This window comes from Lissotriton vulgaris, unplaced genomic scaffold (assembly GCF_964263255.1).
Source record: "Lissotriton vulgaris unplaced genomic scaffold, aLisVul1.2 SCAFFOLD_2915, whole genome shotgun sequence".
In the NCBI taxonomy this organism is placed as follows: Eukaryota; Metazoa; Chordata; class Amphibia; order Caudata; family Salamandridae; genus Lissotriton; species Lissotriton vulgaris.
In genome coordinates, this window is record NW_028245084.1 from 193481 (window position 1) to 216516 (window position 23036).

Below are 23036 nucleotides of genomic sequence, written 5' to 3' on the forward strand. Positions count from 1 at the left end.
GCCTGTGCTAGGGCGGACCGTCTGTTTCCCTTTCCATTTTGTATCCCTCCTCTGTTCTCCATACGTCGCCTTTTGATTACTGAGCTGTGAGGCTTCGTCTATTTTGTTAATCATCTGTCTCTGCGTGCCTTCCCTTTTGGCCGCATCTGCGCCGCGTTTAGACATTTCAGCCTTTTTCACCATTGCCACGACTTCCTTGAGCGAGGTTTCATTCTGCGCCCATAGCTTGTCTTGCACGGCCCTGCTAGTGGTGTGCATAACGATCTGGTCTTTTATGTATTCATCCTGTAGGGCACCATACTTGCACGTGATGGCCAGTCGTCGGAGCGCAGCCACGTAGTCGTCAATGGATTCACCTGCCTCTTGTTTCCGCTGTTGGAAATTGTAACGGTCTATGGAGACACAGACTGCTGGGCGGAAATGACTGTCCAAGTCTTCTAGTGCATTTTTGAAGACATCTGTCTCCGTCGCATCCCTTTCCTTGGGCACCAAGTTTTTGAACACTCTCACCCCTTCTGGGCCTAAATTGTGGAGTAACAGTCTATTTTTCCTTGCCGGAGTGTATTCCCCCTCATTTTCATCCTCGAGTGCCTCAATGTAATTTTGAAAGTATTCCTTCCAATCCTCCCATTTTAACTGTGGTTCCCCCGGTCTGGGCAGGAATGGGACGGGGGCCATCAGGGCTGAAGCTTGATTCGCCATCTTGGCCTCGCCTCCGGGGTCTACCGCCTGGGCACTGTGTTGGGCGGGCACACCGGGTGCTCCTGCACTCCCTGCCGTGTCACCCTGACCTCTAGGACTGCCTGGGGTGTTATCCCTTATAGCTTGCGTGGGGTTATCAGTCTGCGCCCCTTCCTCTGGCTTGGGGGAGGTGCCTTTGGTTGCCAGGATGCTGGCTGTAGGCTCTTATCCCTTGGGCAGCACTGACCTGAATGCTTGATTGTATGCTGGCTTATATTTGAGCTGTTTCGCTGCTGCCACGCCCTTTGCTCTTCCTTGTTGCTGTTCTGTCCTTCTGGCTGGTGTGGGGTTGTTGGGGGTGCTTGCTCCTGTCCACTGTGCTCGATGGTGTTCGTGGTACCAGCCTCGTCGCCAATGTAATGTTCCTTCCTTGCCCCCAAACTCACTGCACTGAGCCTCATATGGTGAAGAACTGCTTTATTGTTCATTAACAAAAGTAATCATGAGCATAGGGCGCCGAGCGTCTGTTCGCTGTAAGCTCCGGTCGCCAACTGCTGTTTCCCCATTCGCGCCTTCCAGTCTCTCTCTCCTGCGCATGCGCGCGCCTTCCGCTCCAGTCTATGGCGTGACACGTCATCGCGTACACGCTCATAGACTAGAGCGCACACCACATTGTCCTGCAGCGCTACAAGCCACGCTAGAGTGTGTGATGGCCCGGTGCACCGCAGAATGTGTGCTCGGTTACTTTCCTTTTAAGAATCCTTAGTCGCATCATTGCAGAGAATAGTGGAGGTGGGAAGAAAAAAGCAAGTTCAAGGCAGGAAAAAAAGTTTCCTTGGAGAAGAAATGCAGGGCCTGTCCCTCTTCCTGAATGACGTCAGACCCGCCTTTTAATAAAACCCTAAAGAGCTGGGGAATGGACAGAGCTGGGTGCCGGGACCTTCCAGGCTGGGATTGCTGTTAACTTTCTTAAGTGGTGTTTTTTTGTTTTTAAAACGCCGGTGCCATTCTGGGTCCAATCAATGCATCTAGCCCCAGCTGACAGGGATGAGGTGGCTTCTACCCTGTGTTCTAGCAGCACACAGCTTCTGCCAGGTGAATGTGGGGTGCACAGGAAAGGGGGTGGGGTGTTTGAGGGAGGCTGCTGTCAATTTTCACACAGAGAAGGCAGGTCGGTGCACTTCGGCTTCCAGAAGTGGGTAATCGAGCAGTGCTGGATTAATTGCATTCATGTGTGTATAGATGTGTGAAGTTAGAGGTACTTACATGCCCCCATGCAACTGTCATTCCAGACAGTCTGAAAAGTTAATTACTGCTGAGAGTGCAGCGTGAGGGGAGCATGCCACGACTCTGTGTTCGGCAGATTGGTAATGGAGTTTCCAGAGGCTGCGAAGTGTGTTATTTAAATGGGAAAGTAGGTGTTCTAAATGCTCATTTTTGTGGAAAGGGCACATGCTGGAGTGAGTTGAGCGAGTGGCTGCGTGAGTCACGACACACGTGGCAGCAGCTGCAGGGACTGCGGAGGGGGGCAGGGGAGGAGAGAGCGGCATGGCTGGCAGCACAGAGTGACATATGCGCCAATGGACCTCAACACAGTGTCACTTTACCCCTCCTCCCCCACTCCCTCTCTGCTCTGGGCACGGGTGCCCTGGCATGCTGCCTGTTCCGAGCACAGAGAGGCAGGGGCGTGGATGGCACAGCAGCCAAAGATGCGGACCTGCGAACCTGGAGGGCAGGCATGCTCTGCCACCAGCCCTTACTGGGCACGGAATCCCGTGCCAAATGCCTGTATTGGGTACTGAAGTGTAGGGAAGCGCCAGCTGGGAGCACAGACTCTGCAACTATGTCTGCCCAGAGCATGTCCTGACGTGGTCACATCAGCCTCTGGTACCCTGTCCGCCTTCATTACTGCCGTCTTTGGCAGTGCATCCAATCTGCACTGGGCATGGCAGGTGCTTAGTGCACTGCTCCATCTGGCACCAAGCGAACCCAGGGCACTGCAGTCTTTGGCACCCAGTCAGGTATGCATAGGCACTGCATCTCTGTCACGCAGCGTAATCCAAGGACGGCGGCTCCAGGGCAGCCTGCACTGGCATCAACATGTCACGTGACCTGCAAGGGCTACTGCTAACGGTCAAAATCGACTGTTTTGGTCACCCTCCCTGGCTAGGGCTTGGCCACTTCTGGCACTCAGCCTACTCAGCAAGATACAGCTAATACACGTCTGGAGCTGAGGATGGCAGCCTCTGGTACTTTCCCTGGTCAGGGCATGACAACATCTGGGGCACAGCCTGCTCAGGGGAGGGTACCTTTAACACCTAGCAAGCCTGACCTGAGCATGGCGGACTCTGGCATCTAGCAATACAAGGACGTGATACCTCTGGCACATAGCCTGACCTGAGCATGGTGGCAGCCTCTGGCACCTAGCAAGGCACGGAGGTGGTACCTCTGGCACATAGCCTGACCTTAGCAGGACAGCCTCGCGGGGATCATTGTCTAGAAAGCGCTCTCTTTGTTATGGATTCGGCCAAACGATGAGATGGTAAATTGTTCCAAAATAGAGGGGCGAGATAGGAGAATGCCTTGCCATCGCTACTTGCCTTTTTGACTCTGGGGACGATGAGCAGATGCTCAGTGCTGGACCTAAGAGTTCGTGAAGGGGTGTAGGAAGAGAGCTTGTTATTGAGATACGTAGGACCCTGACCATTGCAGGCTTTATAAATAATACAGCCTATTTTGAATTTCACCCTTTTCCTTATAGGGAGCCAGTGGAGATGGTTCAGGAGCGGTGCCGAGGGTGTTCTCGCTGGGGCGTTGCCAGTGAGTCGGGCAGCAGTATTCTGTACCACCTGAAGTTTATTAATGGCTGGCTGAGAATAGGAGGGCATTACAGTAGTCGAGTCTACTGAGTACCAAGGCCTGCATTAGCGTTTTCTTAGTGGAAGAGGGTAAAAGGGGAAAGATCCTTCGCAGGAGACCATGAATGTAGAAGCAAGAGCCTGCCGTGGCATTGGCGTGTGTGTGATGAGTGAGTTTGTGATCAATCCTGACACCTAAGTTCTTGACAACTTTTTTAGGAGTAGGGGCAGTACCCAGCTCTCCAGCCACCAGGTAGGTGACCAATAAGTGGCAGCTCCTCCGAACTGCATGATTTCAGATTTGCCCGCATTAAGTTGTAGATATTTGTTACGCATCCAGGCAGCGATGGATTTCATGCCTTCAGAGAACCTAAGTTCGATGTCAGGTGTATTTTTATCAAATGTAAGTAGGAGCAGAGTGTCGTCGGTGTATGAAATGGTGGTAAATCCCAAGGATCTCATGAGTCTGGCCAGAGGGGTGACATAAATGTTAAAAAGGGTTGGGCTCAGGCTGGAGTCCTGCGGGACCCCCTTGCTAACCTTGGTAGTAGTGGATTTAAAAGATCCCATGGTGACAGTCTGAGTTCTATCTGTTAAAAAGTCGGTGAGCCACTTCAGAGCCAACCCCGAATACCTATGTCATAGAATCTGTCCAGAAGAATGTGATGGGAGACAGTGTCAAACGCTGCTGACAGGTCAAGCAGCACCAATAGAGCTACCTGACCTTTGTCAGCAGCCATGCGAATGTTGTCAGTGACCTCAATGAGGGCGGATTTGGTGCTATGTTTAGCCCGAAACCCAGATTGAGAGACATCCAGAAGTTGGTAGGTCTCCAGATATTCTGACAGGTGTCTATTAATGTGTTTCTCAATAAGCTTGGATTGTAGGGGTAGAAGGTATGTGGATCAGTAATTGCTGATTTCAGTGGTGGGGATCTTGGGGTCCTTGCGTATAGGTTTGATTTGGGCATCTTTCCAAGCAGGGGGCAGTTTATCCTCGCTAAGGGAGCAGTTAAGGATTGAGCAAATGGGGGGCCAGCTGTTCGGCAAATTTGGCAGCAATCCTAGCTGGGATGATATCCATAGGTGAGCCCGATTTCATGGTTGTATTCACGAAAATGGTTGCAGTGCCTGCCAGGCACAACCTCAGGGATTACAGTGTCCCTTTGCGCCCGCCTTTTCATGGCAGTTATCCTGCCATGAAAAGGGAGACCGAAAGGGACATTGGGGACCGTAGCGGGTCTCCCTCCTGGCCCTCAGCTGTGGGTTTTGGGGGCACGACATATCTCTGCACCATGTGGTGCCTGCCATGAAGGGCAGGGAATTGTTAAGTGTTCCCTTTTTGCACTGCGGAGTGTGCTGCAGCCAGCTGCACCCACCGCAATACCCAGAGATCAGAGGCTCTGAGCAGATCTACACAAGGAACAGGAGGTTTACAACCATAATAAACACACATTGGCAAAGTCAAGAAGTCTCAACGTTTAGATGTATAAGCTTTTCCAATGCTGCACAACATCAAGAAAAAAACAAGCATTTGCAAATCAATAGGTCTCGCATTTGTTAGAGTTAGGACTAGTGGCATTGTAAATTTACATATTTTTTACTTATGTGTTTAGTAGTAGATGGATGTGATGGCAATTGTGTGTTTTACCATTAATCTTAAAGATAGCGTATCCATTGGGTTTCTGGTGTATGGGGCTTACAGGGATACAGTTTAAAGCAATCCAGGATTTCTTTTAGCAAATTAATACTATGCATTTAGTAAGGACACAACGAGAATGCTTTATTACATAAAGGGAAATGCCTTGTATGGACATATTGAATCCAAGAGAAGAGGAGTTCCCTGATTATTTTATTTGTGGGTATTTAATAATGTTAAGCAGTATGATGGTGCTAATTTTACTTGGTTTTTAACACCCTGTTGGGTGGCTGCTATGAATCTGATGCGAGTATCCCTAGGGCTCCTCAACGAGCAGAATAAAGAGAAAATTCTAAGTTGTAACTAGTAGGTTTGTGCACAGACTAATGAAACATAGTCGGAGGTTGTAATGATAGGATGAGCATGGAGACAGACTGGGGAAGCAATGGATGCATAGGCTTGGGGAGCAAAGACACGATGAGCAGAGACACGATGAGCAGGGGCACGATGAGCAGGGACACGATGAGCAGGGGCATGATGAGCAGGGGCACGACGAGCAGAGACACGACGAGCAGAGACACGACGAGCAGGGACACGACGAGCAGGGACACGACGAGCAGGGACACGACGAGCAGGGACACGACGAGCAGGGACACGACGAGCAGGGACACGACGAGCAGAGACACGACGAGCAGGGACACGACGAGCAGAGACACGACGAGCAGGGGCACGATGAGCAGGGGCACGATGAGCAGGGAAACGATGAGCAGGGACACGATGAGCAGAGACACGATGAGCAGAGACACGACGAGCAGAGACACGACGAGCAGAGACACGACGAGCAGAGACACGACGAGCAGAGACACGACGAGCAGGGACACGACGAGCAGGGACACGACGAGCAGGGACACGATGAGCAGGGACACGATGAGCAGGGACACGACGAGCAGAGACACGACGAGCAGAGACACGACGAGCAGGGACACGACGAGCAGAGACACGATGAGCAGAGTCACAATGAGCAGAGACACGACGAGCAGGGACACGATGAGCAGAGACACGATGAGCAGAGACACGATGAGCAGAGACACGACGAGCAGAGACACGACGAGCAGGGACACGACGAGCAGGGACACGATGAGCAGAGACACGATGAGCAGAGACACGATGAGCAGGGACACGACGAGCAGGGACACGACGAGCAGGGACACGACGAGCATGGACACGATGAGCAGGGACACGACGAGCAGAGACACGACGAGCAGAGACACGACGAGCAGAGACACGACGAGCAGAGACACGACGAGCAGGGACACGACGAGCAGGGAAACGACGAGCAGGGACACGACGAGCAGGGCATTCTCATTGACATGGAGCCATCATGTAAACCTACCTGGTCAGTAAAGACAGGGTGGAGCCATGTTAGGTTTTCACAACATCCACCTGAATTTTATTTACATGTTGTTAATGAAAATGGGAACCAGAATGGGTGTGTAGTCTGGCCCTCGTCAACCTGCGTTGGATGACCCTAATTTATAAACAATGTGAAAGAATTATCACTATGCCTCCACAAGAAGAACAGGCATCTTTTTGATGCTAATAATCATATCCAAAATTAAACTCACTTTTATAAAATAATAATGCTCTAGTTAGGAAGGCATGTGTTATTGATATGTATCGAATGACTAGATTGTCTTATTAAAAACACAAGCAATTTGAGAAGATAAGCTGCATGCCAAAAGTGCTGGTTATTCCTTCCTCCTCAAGTGTCATGATTGAAAAGTACCCGACTCCTGGAACTGGGAGGGATTTAAAGTATGACAACTCTACAGAGGGTTCTATTCACAAAGGTGAGTTTTTAACAAACCAGTGAGGTTCAGAGAACGGAGCATACTGCAGAGGTCAAAAGATTTGAACACCAGTGGGGCTGAATAAGACCCTTGTTTCAAAGGCGTGCAAATTTTGTTGGGATACTACTGCATTATAAATAATGTGAAACTGCAGGGTGCAGTTTTTATTGGATGTAATATTACCACACTAGAGGTATATTTGGATGTAGGAAGTGGATAACTTATAAATAGCACACCTTTGCCACTATTTCGAATTCCTCAGTCTCGGAGCGCTGGCAACGTGTCAATTCAAAGTCTAAAATAGGAATTCAACTGTTTGAGAATAACACTTATTTTATAAAAGATAATTACATTCTATGCACATTATACTTTACAGATATGTGAGTAAAATCAGCATCTGTTTTCTTTTAGCTAACCATAGTTCACATTAGCCAAATCCACAGAAGTCCGTGCCGTAAAATAGGGATTTCATGAGAATCTTTATGCATGTGGGATATATTTTATTTTAATCCTTAGCACCAAAACAACAAGACTTTTTGGAAAGCACTTGGGATAGTTAAATTGAATACAATTATTAAAAGGAGTATGAAAGCCCCACAATATACTAAGTTAAAGGGTGTGGGATGGAGGCAAGTAGTTTGGACTGGCGGTTTAAAAGGGAAGTTTAGGTATTTATTGAAGAGAAGCAGTTTCAGTGTCTTCTTCAAGTGAGGGAATGACTGATTGTCCCGTAAATCTTGCGGTTGTGAGTTCCAAATTCTCTGGGGCATTTCCGGAGAAACAACATGTTCAAGATTTCGCTCTCTTAAATTTTGGTGGAATCAAGAGTAGACTGTTAGAGCTTCGGAGGGGTCTCTTATGGACAGCTTTTGTTAATTTATCTGTGAGGTAAATTGGGTTTTCAGTGTCTAATGCATTGTTGGTTATGCGCACAGTTTTGAATGTAGCTCTTGCTTCTGTTGGCCGCTAGTTATAATTCTTGAGAGCAGGAGTGATGTGGTTGAAGCGACTCTCCCCGGACAGAAGTCTGGCCGCTGCATGGAGTGTGTCTTTCAGGGGTCCAAGGTCTGTTTTTGTGGTGCCCATGATTATTGCTGTAGTCTAACTTTGGGAGGACTAAAGTTTGCTCCAAAGTCTTTAGAGTTTAAGAAGGGATGAAGGGTTTGACTTTTTATGGGTATCTTAACATCCAAGACACACGGTTTGGCTGAGGTGTTTATATGCTCTGTCTTCCTCTGATTTTATTGTATTGTAATTGCATTTATATAGCGCTTACTTCTCCCGACAAGGTGTTGCCGCGCTTTTCGGTGAGTATTGCGCTACTCCGGAACCCAAAAAGGACTAGTGGTAGATTAGTATAGTGAAATTTGAGTTCATTTGACTGGTAGACATGTGACTGTTGGACTGAAAGTATAAAGTACTCCCTTGCGGCAGTTGCTTATGTTTCCCGCTGTTATTGTGATGCTCTGTTGCGTGGCCCATTCACTGGAAAAGGTTCTGTTAGACCTGACAGTCTTAGGCTGGTCTTTCCCCAACTTTTTACCCAACTCCCTCCATTTTCTGTGCTCATTGTTGCTGGCTTTAGGACTCTGCATACGTAACCACTGCTAATCAGTGCTAAAGTGTTTGTGCTGTGTCCCCTACACATGATAACATGGGCTCGTACTCACTTGGCATATTTAATGTGCTTATAAGTCCCTAGTAAAGTGAACTACATGTGCCCAGGGTCTGCTAATTATTTGCTACTAGTGGTCAGCAGCACTGATTGTGCTACCCACATATGCAGCCTGAAACCATGTCTTAGGCCTGCCACTGTAGTGCCTGTGTGTATGCAGTTTACTGCCACATCAGCTTTATATTTATTACTACTTGCCAAGCCTTCAAATCTCCTTTCTTTACATATAAACTGCCCCTTGGTAAACCAAAGGGAGAGTGCTATGTAAGTAAAAGTTGGAACATATACTCTATGTTTTACATGTCCTGGTAGTGACAAATAGCTAAATTCATTTTTCACTGCTGTCAGGCCGACTTTCATTGGCTAGAACTGTTTCATGTTTCATATTTAATATCTTTGGAATAGTAATGATAAATCCTAGTTACTGGTAAAGTCTGATTTAACATTCCTATTTTAAAAATGCTACTTTTAGAAAGTGGACTTTTCTATGCTTGTACTGCTCTTTGTGCCTTTTACCCTGTCTCTAATACACGTCTGGGCTAGGTGACCAACCCCTTTGTGCCTTCCGTCTAGACAGCCACAAGCAGTGCAGGGGTTGGGTGTGATTTAGCACCCATCTGCACCCATCTGTATTCTGATGGGTTTTCCTGGGCAGATGGGAGGAAGGGGCCCACCCTTACACATCACAGGGTAGTGGACTGACCCATACAAATTACTGATAACTCCCTTTGGTAGTCTGGAGTGAGTGCTGGGATTGAAAGAGATACTGGTGCACTTCAAAACCACTCTTTAGAGTTTCCCTCATATCAAGGGCATATTTGGAAGTAAGTGCTAAGTCTTTGGCCCCGTCAAATCTGACAGATCTGGATCTACACAGAACCGCTGTCAGAAGAACTGTGGTGCTGCAGAAAAGACTCAAGTGGATTGTTTTTGTGGAAGAACTGCTTTTCTGTGTGTTTCCCTGTGGAGTGCAGCTCTATGACTGCTGGAAGGATAGCTAGACTCTGCCTTCACTCCAAAGTGTGCTCCAAGGGCTTGTTAGCTTGCCTCCTGTTTCTGAAGTGTCAGAGACACAAAAGACTTCCTGCAGTTCTGCTGATGCTGCTGGACTCTCCCTTCTGTAAGTCCTACCCTTGTTTGAGGTGCCCCCTCCAAGTTCTGGACCTCAGAAGTGGTTTCTGCAGCTGAGTCTCTGCCAAATCTGATGTGACGCAGTGCGAAGCCCAGCAAAGTCTCTTCCGCTAGATGTTACATGGCCTCCCCACGCACACTGCACCCCAAGCTCCAAGGTACTGTATTCAGTGGGCCCAAATGGGTCCCTGTAGTCTTTCTACGCGCCATTGTAGTCCGCCTGCACTTTCAATTTGTACCGGTCCCTCTTGAGCAACCTGAAGTATCCTTTTTTAGTGTTAACTGCTTTTAATCATTTTATAAGCTTTTATTTCTTCAAAATTCAATATCATAGCTTCTACTTGATTGATTTTGATGATCGTTTTGGACTTGTTCTACTCAGATAAATGTTCTCTATATTTCAAAAATGAGTCTTTATGTGAGGTATGCACTGTGCTGTTGCATGAGTTATTGCACAAACCCTTTAAACATTTCCTTTTAAGCCTGCCTGCTCTGTGCCCAGCTACCAGGGGGTGAGTGCAGGATAATTTGGAATTGTGTTGTGACTTACCCTGACTAGGATTGCTGGCCCTACCTGGACATGGTGCATACCTCTGCCAACTAGAGACCAGGTTTCTAACAGGTTCCATCTTGCATTATTCGTTAGGCCGTGTGATAATAGGAACCGTTCCCTGGATAAGAAGGGCGGCATCTTGTTGCTGTGAATTTAACATTGTAGTGCGTCGTGAGAGAAGATCTCACTCACTGAACGCTGAACAATCAACAGCCTCTGGTCTCTTGGTTTCTCCTTGAGTCCACACTCCTCAATAGAAGGAGATCACAGAAAGATCGTATGCCCTTACTCTGCCGATCGCATCTTTACATTGAAAGTGGAATCTAGAATTTCTTCAGCGCACTTGTCTATATGGACACTTAAATGTATCATTAAATGCCAATAGGTTTTTCTGATGGGCTTTGCATTTAAGCTTAATCATTGTTTTTTTTTCTTAATCTAACAGGTGAAATAAATGCAGTAATGAATGACAAAAGTAAAGCTATTAAACATCACTGGTGTGGGGAGTGATGTAAAAACAGTATGCCTCAAAAACTCTTCCCTTGAAGGCTAATGCCTCGCCGAAGTCTTTTTCTATGGCAGAAAACCCAAACTGCCCAATGAGGTCTGTACTTGGCTCTTAGATATCAGCTGATAGACATTGGAGACACAACACACTGGCATACTGAAGCAAGTCTAAGGTGCTCATTACGAATAAAGAGATAACCTGGTATCAGAAAGAACACAAAGGAGAAAAACCAAATGAATTTCTAGAATGTGACAAAACATTTATTAGGCAAAAAAAGAGCAAGTGTGACATAAGAAACTTCATACTGGAGAAAAACCAGATCGATGGACTGACTGTGGAAACGTGTTCTTTTCAATGAAAGACCTAATGCAGCATCATATTGTCCACGTAGAGGAGAAACCATATAAATGTACAGAATGTAATAAATTGTTCAGATTGAAGAAGAGTCTAAAACGGCATCAAATGATCCACACTGGAGAGAAACCGTATGAATGTACAGAATGTGACAAAGCATTTATAACAAATGAACATCTAACACAACATCAGAAAATCCACACTGGGGAGAAACCGTACCAATGTACAGAATGTGATGTGGCATTCATTAGAAAGTCACATCTAATGAAACATCATAAAACCCACACTGGGGAGAAACCATATCAATGTACAGAATGTGACAAAGCATTTATAACAAATGGACAGCTAACACAACATCATAAAACCCACACTGGGGAGAAACCATATAAATGCACAGAATGTGACAAGGCATTTATAACAAATGGACAGTTAACACAACATCATAAAACCCACACTGGGGAGAAACCATATAAATGTACAGAATGTGACAAAGCATTTATAACAAATGGACAGCTAACACAACATCATAAAACCCACACTGGGGAGAAACCATATAAATGTACAGAATGTGACAAAGCATTTATAACAAATGGAGAGCTAAAACGACATCAGAAAATCCACACTGGGGAGAAACCATATAAATGCACAGAATGTGACAAAGCATTTATAGCAAATGGAGAGCTGAAGTGACATCAAAAAGTCCACACTGGAGAGAGACCGTATCAATGTACAGAATGTGACAAAGCATTTATAAGAAATGTAGAGCTGAAGCGACATCAAAATATCCACACTGGGGAGAAACCGTGTGAACGTACAGAATGTGGCGAGGCATTTATAAAATATAGACAGCTAAAGCAACATCAAAAGGTCCCCACTGGCGGGGAATCCCTATGAATGCACTGAATGTGACAAAGCATTTATAACAAATGTAGACCTGAAGTGACATTAGAAAATCCACATTGGGGAGAAACCATTCAACTGCACTGAATGTGAGAAGGTGGTTATTATAATGTCATGTTTTATGCATCACCAGATAGTGCACACAGGGGAGAAACCCTATGAATGTACATAATAGTACATCCGAAATTCCACACTGGTTAGAAACGATAGGGCTGTACTGAATGCGACTTAGCAGTTTACAGAATGTGACAAGGCATTCATCACAAAGCAAAATTTAATACAAAATCAGAAAGTTCACACAGGAGAGAAAATGTATGTATTGAATACCTCAAAGCATTCATAATAAATGGACAACTGAAGCGATGTCTGAAAATTTACATGGCAAAAAATCCTATGTATTTACAGAGTGTAATAAACTCTTCCGAGGAAGAATAAGCTAATGCAGCATCAACATATCCATACTAGGGAGAAACCCTATTAATAAATAGAATGTGGCAAGGGATCAATTACAAAACAAAATGTAATATAGCAGAATGTTCACACAGGAGAGACACTTTATAAATGTATTGAATGTGACCATTAATTCATAAATGGAGAGTTAACACAACATCAAAAGTCCACCCTGAAGACTGCACTGTTTGTAGCAAGGCATTTGTTAGCAAGGGAAAGTTAAACAACATCCAAGTCCCCACTTGGAAACATCTATATGAATGTACGGACTCAAATCAACCAATGGTTATTTATTAAGCGCAGCAAATCATCCGTGAGATTCTCAAGCCGCTGGGGGAGCAGTTGCTGTCTGGAGGGGCTCATCAGTTGAACAGCCAGATCTTGAGATCTTTCCAGATTCACTGATGAGTCGGATCTCCAGTGCAGGGGAAGTTCATTCCCCTTGGTTCACTAAGTCATTGCGAGAAAACAGAAGTAACTGTTAGAAACTGGAGCGAAGTTGGCGCCGGGTTATGACCCAGCAGCCAAAGCCCGCTACAGATCTGCGCTAAAAGAATTCCACAAACTGAAACGTCTGATTATGAAAGAATACTTTGCAGATAAAATTCAAAGAGCAGAAAACTCTACTAAGGCCCTTTTTTTTAATATTGTTAAGGATTTTGCTAATCCTCCCGCAATGGCCTCCTGTATCATCCCAAGCCAATCACTCAGTGAAGGACTTTCCGACTTCTTCTATGAGAAAATAAACAAGATCACAGTAAACATCCAGCTTATTTCTTTCGCTGTACCGCCAGCCCAGTCCATCAACTGTGCGGAAGTGTTGACCTCATTCAGGCCACTAACGGAAGACCATGCTCTATCTTTGTACTTGAAATGTAAATCTGGCTCTCCTTTGGACCCTGCCCCAGCTCATGTCCTGAGTGATTTAGCACCCCTATTGATTAAGCCCCTTCTGGATATTTGGAACTCTTCATTGGAGTCTGGTTTTTTTCCCTCTCTATGGAAACAGGCACTACTGATACCCATCTTAAAAAAAACTGGTGCTGACCCATCTTGCTTTAACAACTACCGCCCCATTTCACTGCTCCCCAAGCCCGCAAAAGTGTTAGAGAAAGCGGTTCAGGAGCAGCTCTCTGAATATCTAGAAACCAATCACCTCCTTCATGACACTCAGTCAGGATTTAGGCCTGATTTTAGCACAGAATCAGCTTTGTTGGAAGTGTCTGAATCTATCCGCGAGTGTGTGGATAGGGGCGAGGAGGCCATGTTGGTCCTCTTCGACCTATCCGCAGCATTTGATACCATCTCGCACGACACTCTACTGATTCGCTTACAGGAGGTAGGTGTTGGTGGAACTCCTCTGGCTTGGGTGAAATCTTTTTTGTCAAACAGATCTCAACAGGTCTCCCTCGGACCCTTTATTTCATCTAAAAAACTTTTGAGATGGGGGGTTCCGCAGGGATCTGCCCTCAGTCCTCTCTTATTTATTGTGTACCTGAGGCCTTTGGCGGAGTTAGTCGAGGCATGGGGCGTCAGAGTGATCTTTTATGCTGACGACACTCAGCTTGTGTTTTCTTTTAGGGATCACTCTGACAGCGCTATGGCTGACTTCCGCCACTGTCTGGTTAACATCGCCTCATGGATGTCCATCAACAATTTAAAATTGAATACTGACAAGACTGAGGTGCTATTTTTTAATCAAAAATCTCCCATCCCCTCCAATATTTGGTGGCCATCTCAACTCAATCCCCCCCCTGTGCCGGTGCTTGCCTCCCGCAACCTGGGTTTTCAATTTGACACAGCACTATCTTGCAAGTCCCAAATTAATAAGGTGTCATCTGCTTGCTTCGGAAAACTCCGAATGATTAAAAAAATCATTCCTTTCTTACCTCTTGATTCCCGCAGAGCAGTAGTACACGCTCTAATCACATCTCATCTGGACTATTCTAACAGTCTATATGTTGGCGCCCCGGCATATCTCATTAATCAACTGCAATTAGTGCAGAATTCTGCGGCCCGGCTGATCTGCAACATCCCATACCGCCACTCGATCTCACCCCATCTGGCCAAACTCCATTGGCTACCTGTGATATTCCGTATCCAGTTCAAGGCCTTCTTGCTTTCAGAGCCCTCAATGGTCGTGGTCCTGCATACCTAAGGCTCCGAGTCAGACGATCTTTGGCTACAAGGGATCTTAGATCCAACCATCTTGGGCTTATGTTCTGCCCACGTTTTCGTCTATCTCGCACAGGCGGTAGGGCATTTGCTATAGCCACTTCCAGATTGTGGAATGCCCTCCCAGTAGAACTCAGACTCCTTTCATCCGAGGTTGCTTTTCGCAGGAAACTTAAAACCTGTTTTTTTTCTCAGATCTAGCCGGTTGGAACTTCCTGTTTGACTCTCTAGGACCACACACGCTGTCAGCTCCGGGACACCCCCGTTGGGGGTAGCTGTTCGCGCTCTACAAGTGACTAAATAAATAAATAAATTCCAGGTCTTAACAGCCAGGTGGGAGAAAGTGCAGCCTCTGTGCCTGGTTTGACACTGGGAGTGTGAGCGAGCAAGAGGGAGGCAGAATGCAGGTGTCTGGTGGGCTGGTTAAAGAATACACTTTGGCTGATGTAGGACGATCCTTCATTGTGGAGTGCCTTATAAGCATGGGTCGGTATTTTGCCTCTTTTCTGGACTGGGAGCCAGTAGAGTTTACTGAGGTGGGGAGTGATGTGGGTCTGCTTCAGGACGTTGAGGATTAGCATTGCTGCTGAGTACTATATTGTCTGCAGTTGTCTCTGGAGGTTAGTGTTGATTCCTACTTACAGTGTTTAGGTAGCCAAGCCAGTTGGTCATCAGGGCTTGGGTGATCATTTGTCTGGTGCTGATTGAGAGCTGCAAGATCTAAAGATCCTACAGTGCATGTGCATTGTGAGTCATGAGCATGGTCTATAAGGGAGGGGAAGAAGCCAGGTTCTGCTGACCACCATGCGCCGCTCCAAGGAGATGCGCAGTTACTGAAGATGAGGACTTCCGTCTTGTCTGTGTTCAGTTTTAGGCAGTCGTGCTTCATCCAGTCGGTGATGTTGGCCGGGCACCTGTGTAAGTTGTCTCTGGAGTTGGTGAGGTGGGTGTAGAAGATGACTTTCAGCCTGTGCAAACTAATAATGTTGGCTAGGGGTATCATGTAAGTGTAGAAGAAGGTGGGGATAACGGAGGATCCTTGTGGGGTACCACAGATGATGTCCTTGGGCTCATTCGTAGAGTTTTTCTGGTGAGGTAGGAGGCGTTCCGTTTGAGGGCATTTCCTTGGATTCCGACGTGGTGGAGCTTGTTGATCAGGATCTGGTGAGAGACCATGTCGAAGGCAGCCGAGAGGTCAAGGAGGATGGGGCTGTATTCTGACTGAGGTCCAGGAGGGCTTTGATCTCATCTGTGGCTGCTATCAGGGCAGTCTCTGTGCTTTGATTGGCATGGAAGCCTGAATGGGAGGAGTCCAGGAGGTTGTTGTGTTCCAGGTGTCTGTTGAGCTTGCTGTTGATTGTCCTCGAAGACTATGTCCAGGAACGAGAGCATGGGTATCAGTCAGGAGTTCTTCAGCTGCTCTAGGTCTGCTGAATGTTTTTTCGGAGGGGTTTCACATGTTACCACTCTTCTGCGAAGGAGGCCAAGGTGATCGATCTGTTAGGTGGGTTTGTGAGCTCTAAGCTGATCACCTTGCTCCTGAGGTTAAAGATATGGTGGGGGCATGGATCAGTGGGGACCCCAGACTGCATGGAGTTCATTATAGAGGTGGTGTCTTTTGCAATGAGGATATCCCAGGAAGCGTGCCGGAGGTCAGAGTTAGTGTCAGTGGGTGTGAGGAGGTCGAGGCTGTCACTGGAAGAGAGCTGAGGTTCAAAGTCCCTGTAGATGATAGCGATCTTCTAATGGAAGTAGTCCGCAAGCGTGTAGCACAGATACTAGGAGAGAGTTATGATATTCTCAGTGGCTGCAGGGTTGCTGAATTCCATAATGATGGTGAAAAGCTCATTGCTGTGGTTTGATCTGATCTTTATCCAGCATGTGAGGGCTCTCTTCTTTAAGGAGGAGGTGGTAGTGGTTGATCGATGTCCTAAAGGTGGTGTAGTGCACTGGATCCTTATTGGTACGCCATCTTCTTTCTAGCCAACAACAGTCTCCTTTAGAGGTCTGAAGTTCTGGGGTTAAGAAGTTGACACTCTTTGACGATCCTCTGATCTTGGTCAGCTCCGTGGGGGTGACATAGTCGGTGATCAAGTCTGTGAAGTTCCTGTTTAAGGTCTGGAGCTGTGTCCAGTCAGTTGGCATGGAGAGTGTTTCAGTTCTCGTCTGAGACAGTTTTCCAGTTGTGCTGGGTTGTTTGGCTTAGTTTTCCGTAGTATTGTGCCCTGTGATGGTGAAGTGGACAATGGAGTTGTCGGTCCAGGTAAGTTCTGTGAGATGGTGGTACTTGATTGTTTCTCTGGAGATGAGGATGGAGTCAAGCGTGTGCCCAACGATGTGTGTTGAGTCGATGACGAGTTAGATGAGGCCAATGTTGTTCATGCTTTCTATTAGGTTGGCTGTGCTGACGTCGTCAAGGTCTTCCATGTGGAAGCTGAGATCTGCTATCAATATGTTGTGTTCGGAGGCAATGGGGAGTTAGGTGATGAAGTAAGGGCTGACTTTGCAGAACTCTGGGCGAGTTCCTTGAGAATGTTACAAAGTGTTCTTAATGAAGTAACCATATGAATGTACAGAAAGTGACAAGGCATTTATTAGAAGGGCACCGCACAGCCAATGTACCATAGGAAAGCCCACCCTGGGGAGGAACCATATAAAGGGCCACAGCTATGCCTAGACGTGGGTCCCGGGTTCACTGTACACTGGATTCAAGATGACTGATAAGGGGTGATACCCAGAAACCGGTCCCAGTATGCTTGTTTCTGGTCCAGGGAGGACCTGACTTGAAAGTTCAAGATGAACTGTATCCATGTCGAGCAGGGCCAATGATTTGAATATGGCTAAGTCTTAACTGGCCTGGCATGGTGAGCAAAAGACCAATGGATTTTACCCAGATCGCTTGACTGGGGGTGAATGTTTGAATTATTCCGAATTCTGTCTATCATTTGTGTGTATTTTGGTTATGTATATAAGCACAATACAAATTTTAACCATCAACACAAGACAAGAGACCTTGTATCAATGTTATCAACTTAATTCCCGCATACATAGATTGAGGTGGTCTACGATGTCACTGCTGGGTGTGGTGACGAGATAACACATCCAGTGATGTGTCCTGCTCATTGTCACTAAGCAGCATGACAAAGCCCTTTTCCTGTTCCAGAGTCTACTATAATAAACTGTAATGACAAATTCAACAGCGCTGTACCACACTCCTCTCCGACTGGGCTCCCATTAAGTAACAATGATAAAAAAACATAAAACTAATGAACTGTATGGGCCCATTTGGTGACCGAAGAACTGCAGCAGGAAGTATACGAAGTTAAATCTTCAGTCCTTCAATGGAAAAAAGGAGCAATTGATGGGTCAGTGTTTCACCATCTTGAAGACATCGATACTTAGATAGAGACTATAAAAAAACTGGTTGCTTCACTTTACTTGTTTATGAAAAGGATAACTGTTAATTCCACAGTGATCAAGGCTTCAATTGAGCAGGATTCATAAAGCGCGGCTAATCAGCCAATAGGTTATCCAGGCGCTTGCAGGTCCTGTAGGTTTATTCGAACACCCAGGTCTTGAGAGCTGTTGTATGTGGCCCTTTTTGAAGGGTTATCCCCAAACTTTTTGCTTCTTCCTCCTATTTTTTTCCTAACCTGTTGTTCTTGGTTTTAGGACTCTGGGCACTTTACCACTGCTAATCAGTGCATAAGTGCATATGCTCTCTGTGTAAATTGGTATTATGATTGGTTCTCCCTGCTTGGTATATTTTGATTTACTGGTCAGTACCTAGTAAAATGCACTGGGTGTGTCGGTGCTGGTAAATCAAATACTACTAGTGGGCCTGCAGCACTGATTGTGCCACCCACATGAGTAGCTCTAAAAAGATGTCTCAGGTCTGCCACTGAAGTGCCAGTGCGCAGTCTGCTAACTGCCATGTCGCCTTGGCAAGTATACACACTTGCCAGGCCCTAACCTTCCCTTTTCTTACATATAGGACACTCTTATGGTAGGCCCAAGGTACCCCCCCCCCCCCCGGCCAAGGTGTAGTGTATGTGAAAGGTAGGACATGTACTGATGTTTGTAACATATCCTGATAGTGAAATACTGGCAATTTCATTTTTCACGATTGAAAGGCTATCTTGCCCCATAGGACAGAATGGAGAATGCTTTGTAACATTTTACAAGCATATCTTCCCATAGGGATAAGTTTGAAAAATAAAGTTTACGCTCTCTGAACTCAGAATTTAATAACACATCTTTTACTAAAGATGGTTTTTAAATTGTGCGTTTGAAAATGCCACTTTTAGAAAGTATTAAGAAAGAAAGAAGATCCCCTAGTTATTACTTTAGAATGTTGCTATTTATTTAAGCCGACTTAGTGCCTTGACCACACTGTTCATATGCAAAATGTGACTTTTATCACATTCATTTCTTATGTACTTAAATGTTTTTTTACAATTACATATATCTGAGCGCAACTCAATCAGTTTACATCCAATATTTTAAACAATTAACAGTTGAAGAATAGTAAACAAGAGACATGAATTATTCAAGCTACAACAAATACTGTTACTAAAATTAAATTACATCATGTAATAATTACACCAGCATAATCAGTTACAACAAGCAATCCTGAAGCCTGCTACTTAATGCCTTAGTTAGTTAGGACTGCTATCACAAGAGCAGTGTTTCTGTGGGGCTAAATCTTTAGGTGATGGCCTCCTCAGAAAACTAGCTAGACATTGACTAGTGAATGACCTCTTGTGAATGAAAAGGAAAAGCCGACGTGTTCCCAATCCCGTTGTTATGTTGTGGGATTTTCATCAGGGCTGGTCACGGTGTAATCTGTTGGTTTAATAGAATGGACACATAAATATGGGCTCTTTCTCGCTATTGAGACTATTAATTATTGTAGTGGGTAAAGTACCTTTATCAGTAAAGAGACTCAGTCAGGATTCTCAAGAACTTTAAGGCTGGACCTGTAGTGGAAAAAACGGAAAGAGACACAGACATCTTGTCTCAGTATCGATTGATATTTGGCCATGAAATATATATATTGCTCCAGTAAAACTAAAAAGCGTAGAAACTTATGTTGATTTGGGTTGTTTGTGGATAGTTGGCCTCAAGTCTTTTCAACAGTTTAACCTAGGTGTGAGTTAAAGACAGAAACACCACCATGTTTTAGTTCAATAAAGCAGTAAAACAGAATCGTAAGGATGGGCTTTTTTAAAAAAAACTTACTTCAGAGCGTGTCAGTAGTTTTCTGCTACATGCTGTGTGAAGGGGAAGGGCGCTTCTCGTTTGTGGCACCTTCTGTTTAAAAGAATATCCTGTGACACATATTTGCTAATCTGAATAATGCACACAAAAGTGGTGTGCTGTTTTAATATGTATGTTTATGCCGCGTTTGGACTTACTTACAATACTGAGAGCTCTCTTGGGTCTTTGTATTCGGAAATGCAGGAAACCTTTAACACATACTTGATTCAGTTAGTCTAATCAAAGGAGGAAGGGAAACACAAATGAGCATTTTAGTTTGTGCGCCTTAGGATATTTTCTCACTAATGCTTTAACAGGGTCAGTGGACCTTACCTTAACTCATAATTTTTGTCATGCCTTAACGGTCGTCCTGTCGTTCTGTTGTCTCGAGCGGGAGCGCGAAGACTACTACTTAAATTTGTACCTTTGAACAGGAAGTGCTTATGTCAGCGCATTGCATTGTGGTGGTTGTGGTTTCTGTGTTTGGAAGGAGGTGTGGCCACGACGGTTTACCTGCTCTGAGTGTATATTCATTTTGTTGTATTTACATACTTTCTGAAAAAAATTTATTCCTGTGGTGGCTGACTAGTTAGTGTAAACAAATTATGTATACAACATAACTTTATTTACTTGAGCAAAATAAAAAGCTTGTTTGGGATTAGGTTAAGCAAATGAATTAACTGGTGAGTCATAAGTACAGAGGGCTCAACGCAATGTTTGTTGAAGTTCTGTCATTTTGTTCAACCCGTCTACTACACAGTTGAATTTTAGTATTAAATAGGCTTCTCGCTTGAGAAGTATTGATTCCACACTTTCTCCTCGGGGTGGGGTTTTGATACCCGAGAGCACTGTCCACTTGATCTTTTTCAGTGTGATTCATGTCAATAAATTGTTAAACCATTAGTGCTGTCAACACATTTTGTTTAATTCTAGACCGATGTTGTGTCAGTCTTTGATTTATTTGTTGATTGGTTTTCCCAATGTACAGCTTGGGGCATGGGCACATAATTGCATACACTGTATGTGTGAACTCTTTGTGAGTCCATTTAATAGAGTTGAATTCAAACTCTATCCCTTCCACTGTGTTGGTGCATGATGTACAATTACCACATTTGTGGTCTCCTTTCTCTGGTTTAAGGTTCCATATTGTTCATAAATCCGTCTTGACGTTGGAGGTGCCCAGGTCAGCTCTTATGATTTGTTGTCCGATGCACCTATTTTTCTTTAGTGCAAATAATGGTCTTTCCATTGGACACTCTAATCTGTACAATAGATGCCAATTGTTCAAAATGATCTTTCGGAATTTAATAGTGTGTGAACCGTATCTTGTCACGCACATGAGCTTATCGAGAGGTTTTTTATTTGTTTTTTTGTTAATAATTCTTCTCTCGGTGTATACCATGCTCTTTTTTTGGCATGTTTGAGCATCTTCTTCGGGTAGCCTCTTGCCTTCAGATGGTCGCACAGGATATCAGTGTGCCCCATGAAGTCATCCTTTCGGGAACAATTGCGCCTTACTCTTAGCAATTGACTGTATGGAAGATTTGCTTTCAAACTTTGCGGGTGGAAACTTTGATAATGAAGGATGGTATTTTTATCAGTGAGTTTTCTATGTAATGTAGTTGTCAATTGCTAATCTTGTGGGAAAGCCTCCACATCTAAGAGCATCAACCGCGTCTGGCTTTTAGTCATGCTGAATTTGATGTCTGGGTGTCTCGTGTTTAGCCGCTCATAGAATTGCGATAGTTGTTCGGCTGTGCCTCCCCAATGGCACCATATATCGTCAATGTAATGATACCAACATTGTATGTATTGACAGTAAGGGTTGTTTTGGTGAATGAAACGTAATCAAACAGGGCCATAAAGAGGACCGCCATCTCCGGAGCTTAGGGACACCCCATGGCGGTCCCCTTCACCTGCATGAAGACCGTGTCAATAAATCGAAAGTAATTTTTTTGAAGTGCTATTCTAGCTGAGTCCATTATGAATTCTGAATGAAATCTTTGCGGTTTTGGTCGGGTTTTTTGAAAGAGTTCTATCGCTTCCAGACCTTCATCCTGAGGGATCTGGGTCTAAACAGAAGTGACATTGAACAAGACCATCCATTCTTTGTTGACGTCAAATGGATGGCCGTCAATTTTACTGATGAAATTTGTGGTGTCTTTAAGGTATGATGTAACTTGGTTCATGAACGGTTTCAGGAAGACATCCGCATATTTGGCAATTGGCTCCAGAACTGAGTTCACTCGGACACAATTGGTCTTCCGGGTGGTTCTTTGAGGGTTTTGTGTATTTTCAGTAAAAAATAAATGAGTGGGGTGCGTGGGTTGGCTTTATTTAAGAATTCAAACTCCTTTTGGCCCCAAATCCCTTGTTCTAGCCCCCATGTGAGTTTGTTATGTATTTCTCCCTGTATATGACTAGTGGAGTCTTCCTTCAACTGTCTATACCACTCAACATTGTATATGTGGCTGTTTGCTTTAGCAATGTATTTCTCCTTCGACCACACGACAAGAGCTCCCCCTTTATCAGTGGGTTTGATCACTATTGTATCATCATTTCGTAAGTCTCTGATGGCAGCTTGTTGGTGTCGTGTGATATTTCTTTTGTAGTATGGCTTTTTCTTTTCAAGTTGTGTAATAGATGATAGAACTGTCTCTTTAGGAATGGTATATGCCGGGAGTATGAAAGAAGATTTATTGGATAAGCCCGATGGCTCTGGAATCTCAACGCTCTCTTTGCTGTGGAAAAAGGCTTTGAGCAGGATTTTCCGGCAAAATTCTAATCGTTCGATTTTCAGATTGACTAGGTCTGTTGTTATTACTGGAATAAATTTCACTCCAAGCTCTAAGACTGACTTTTTAGGTCTCGACTAGGCAGCGCTTGCACTGTCTCGTTGAGACATGCTGTATACACTATAGTGTATATAAACCCCGCCCACTCTCCACCCATCATTTTCATTGGCTGGTGTCTTAAATGGTGACTTCTGATTGGTTTGTAGGCT

The 23036-nt window shown here is 45.1% G+C and overlaps 1 protein-coding gene across 1 annotated transcript in view; it reads left to right on the forward strand.

The window, feature by feature from the left end:
• LOC147666542 (uncharacterized) overlaps nt 1–12568 on the forward strand; it is a 72481-nt gene extending 59913 nt beyond the window's left edge. Inside the window, exon 2 of the mRNA XM_086949000.1 lies at nt 10832–12568. Within this exon, the coding sequence (XP_086805126.1) occupies nt 11249–11938 (690 nt within the window). The 5' untranslated portion in view covers nt 10832–11248 and the 3' untranslated portion in view covers nt 11939–12568. The remainder of the gene's footprint in view (nt 1–10831) is intronic.
• Nucleotides 12569–23036: the final 10468 nt, after the last annotated feature.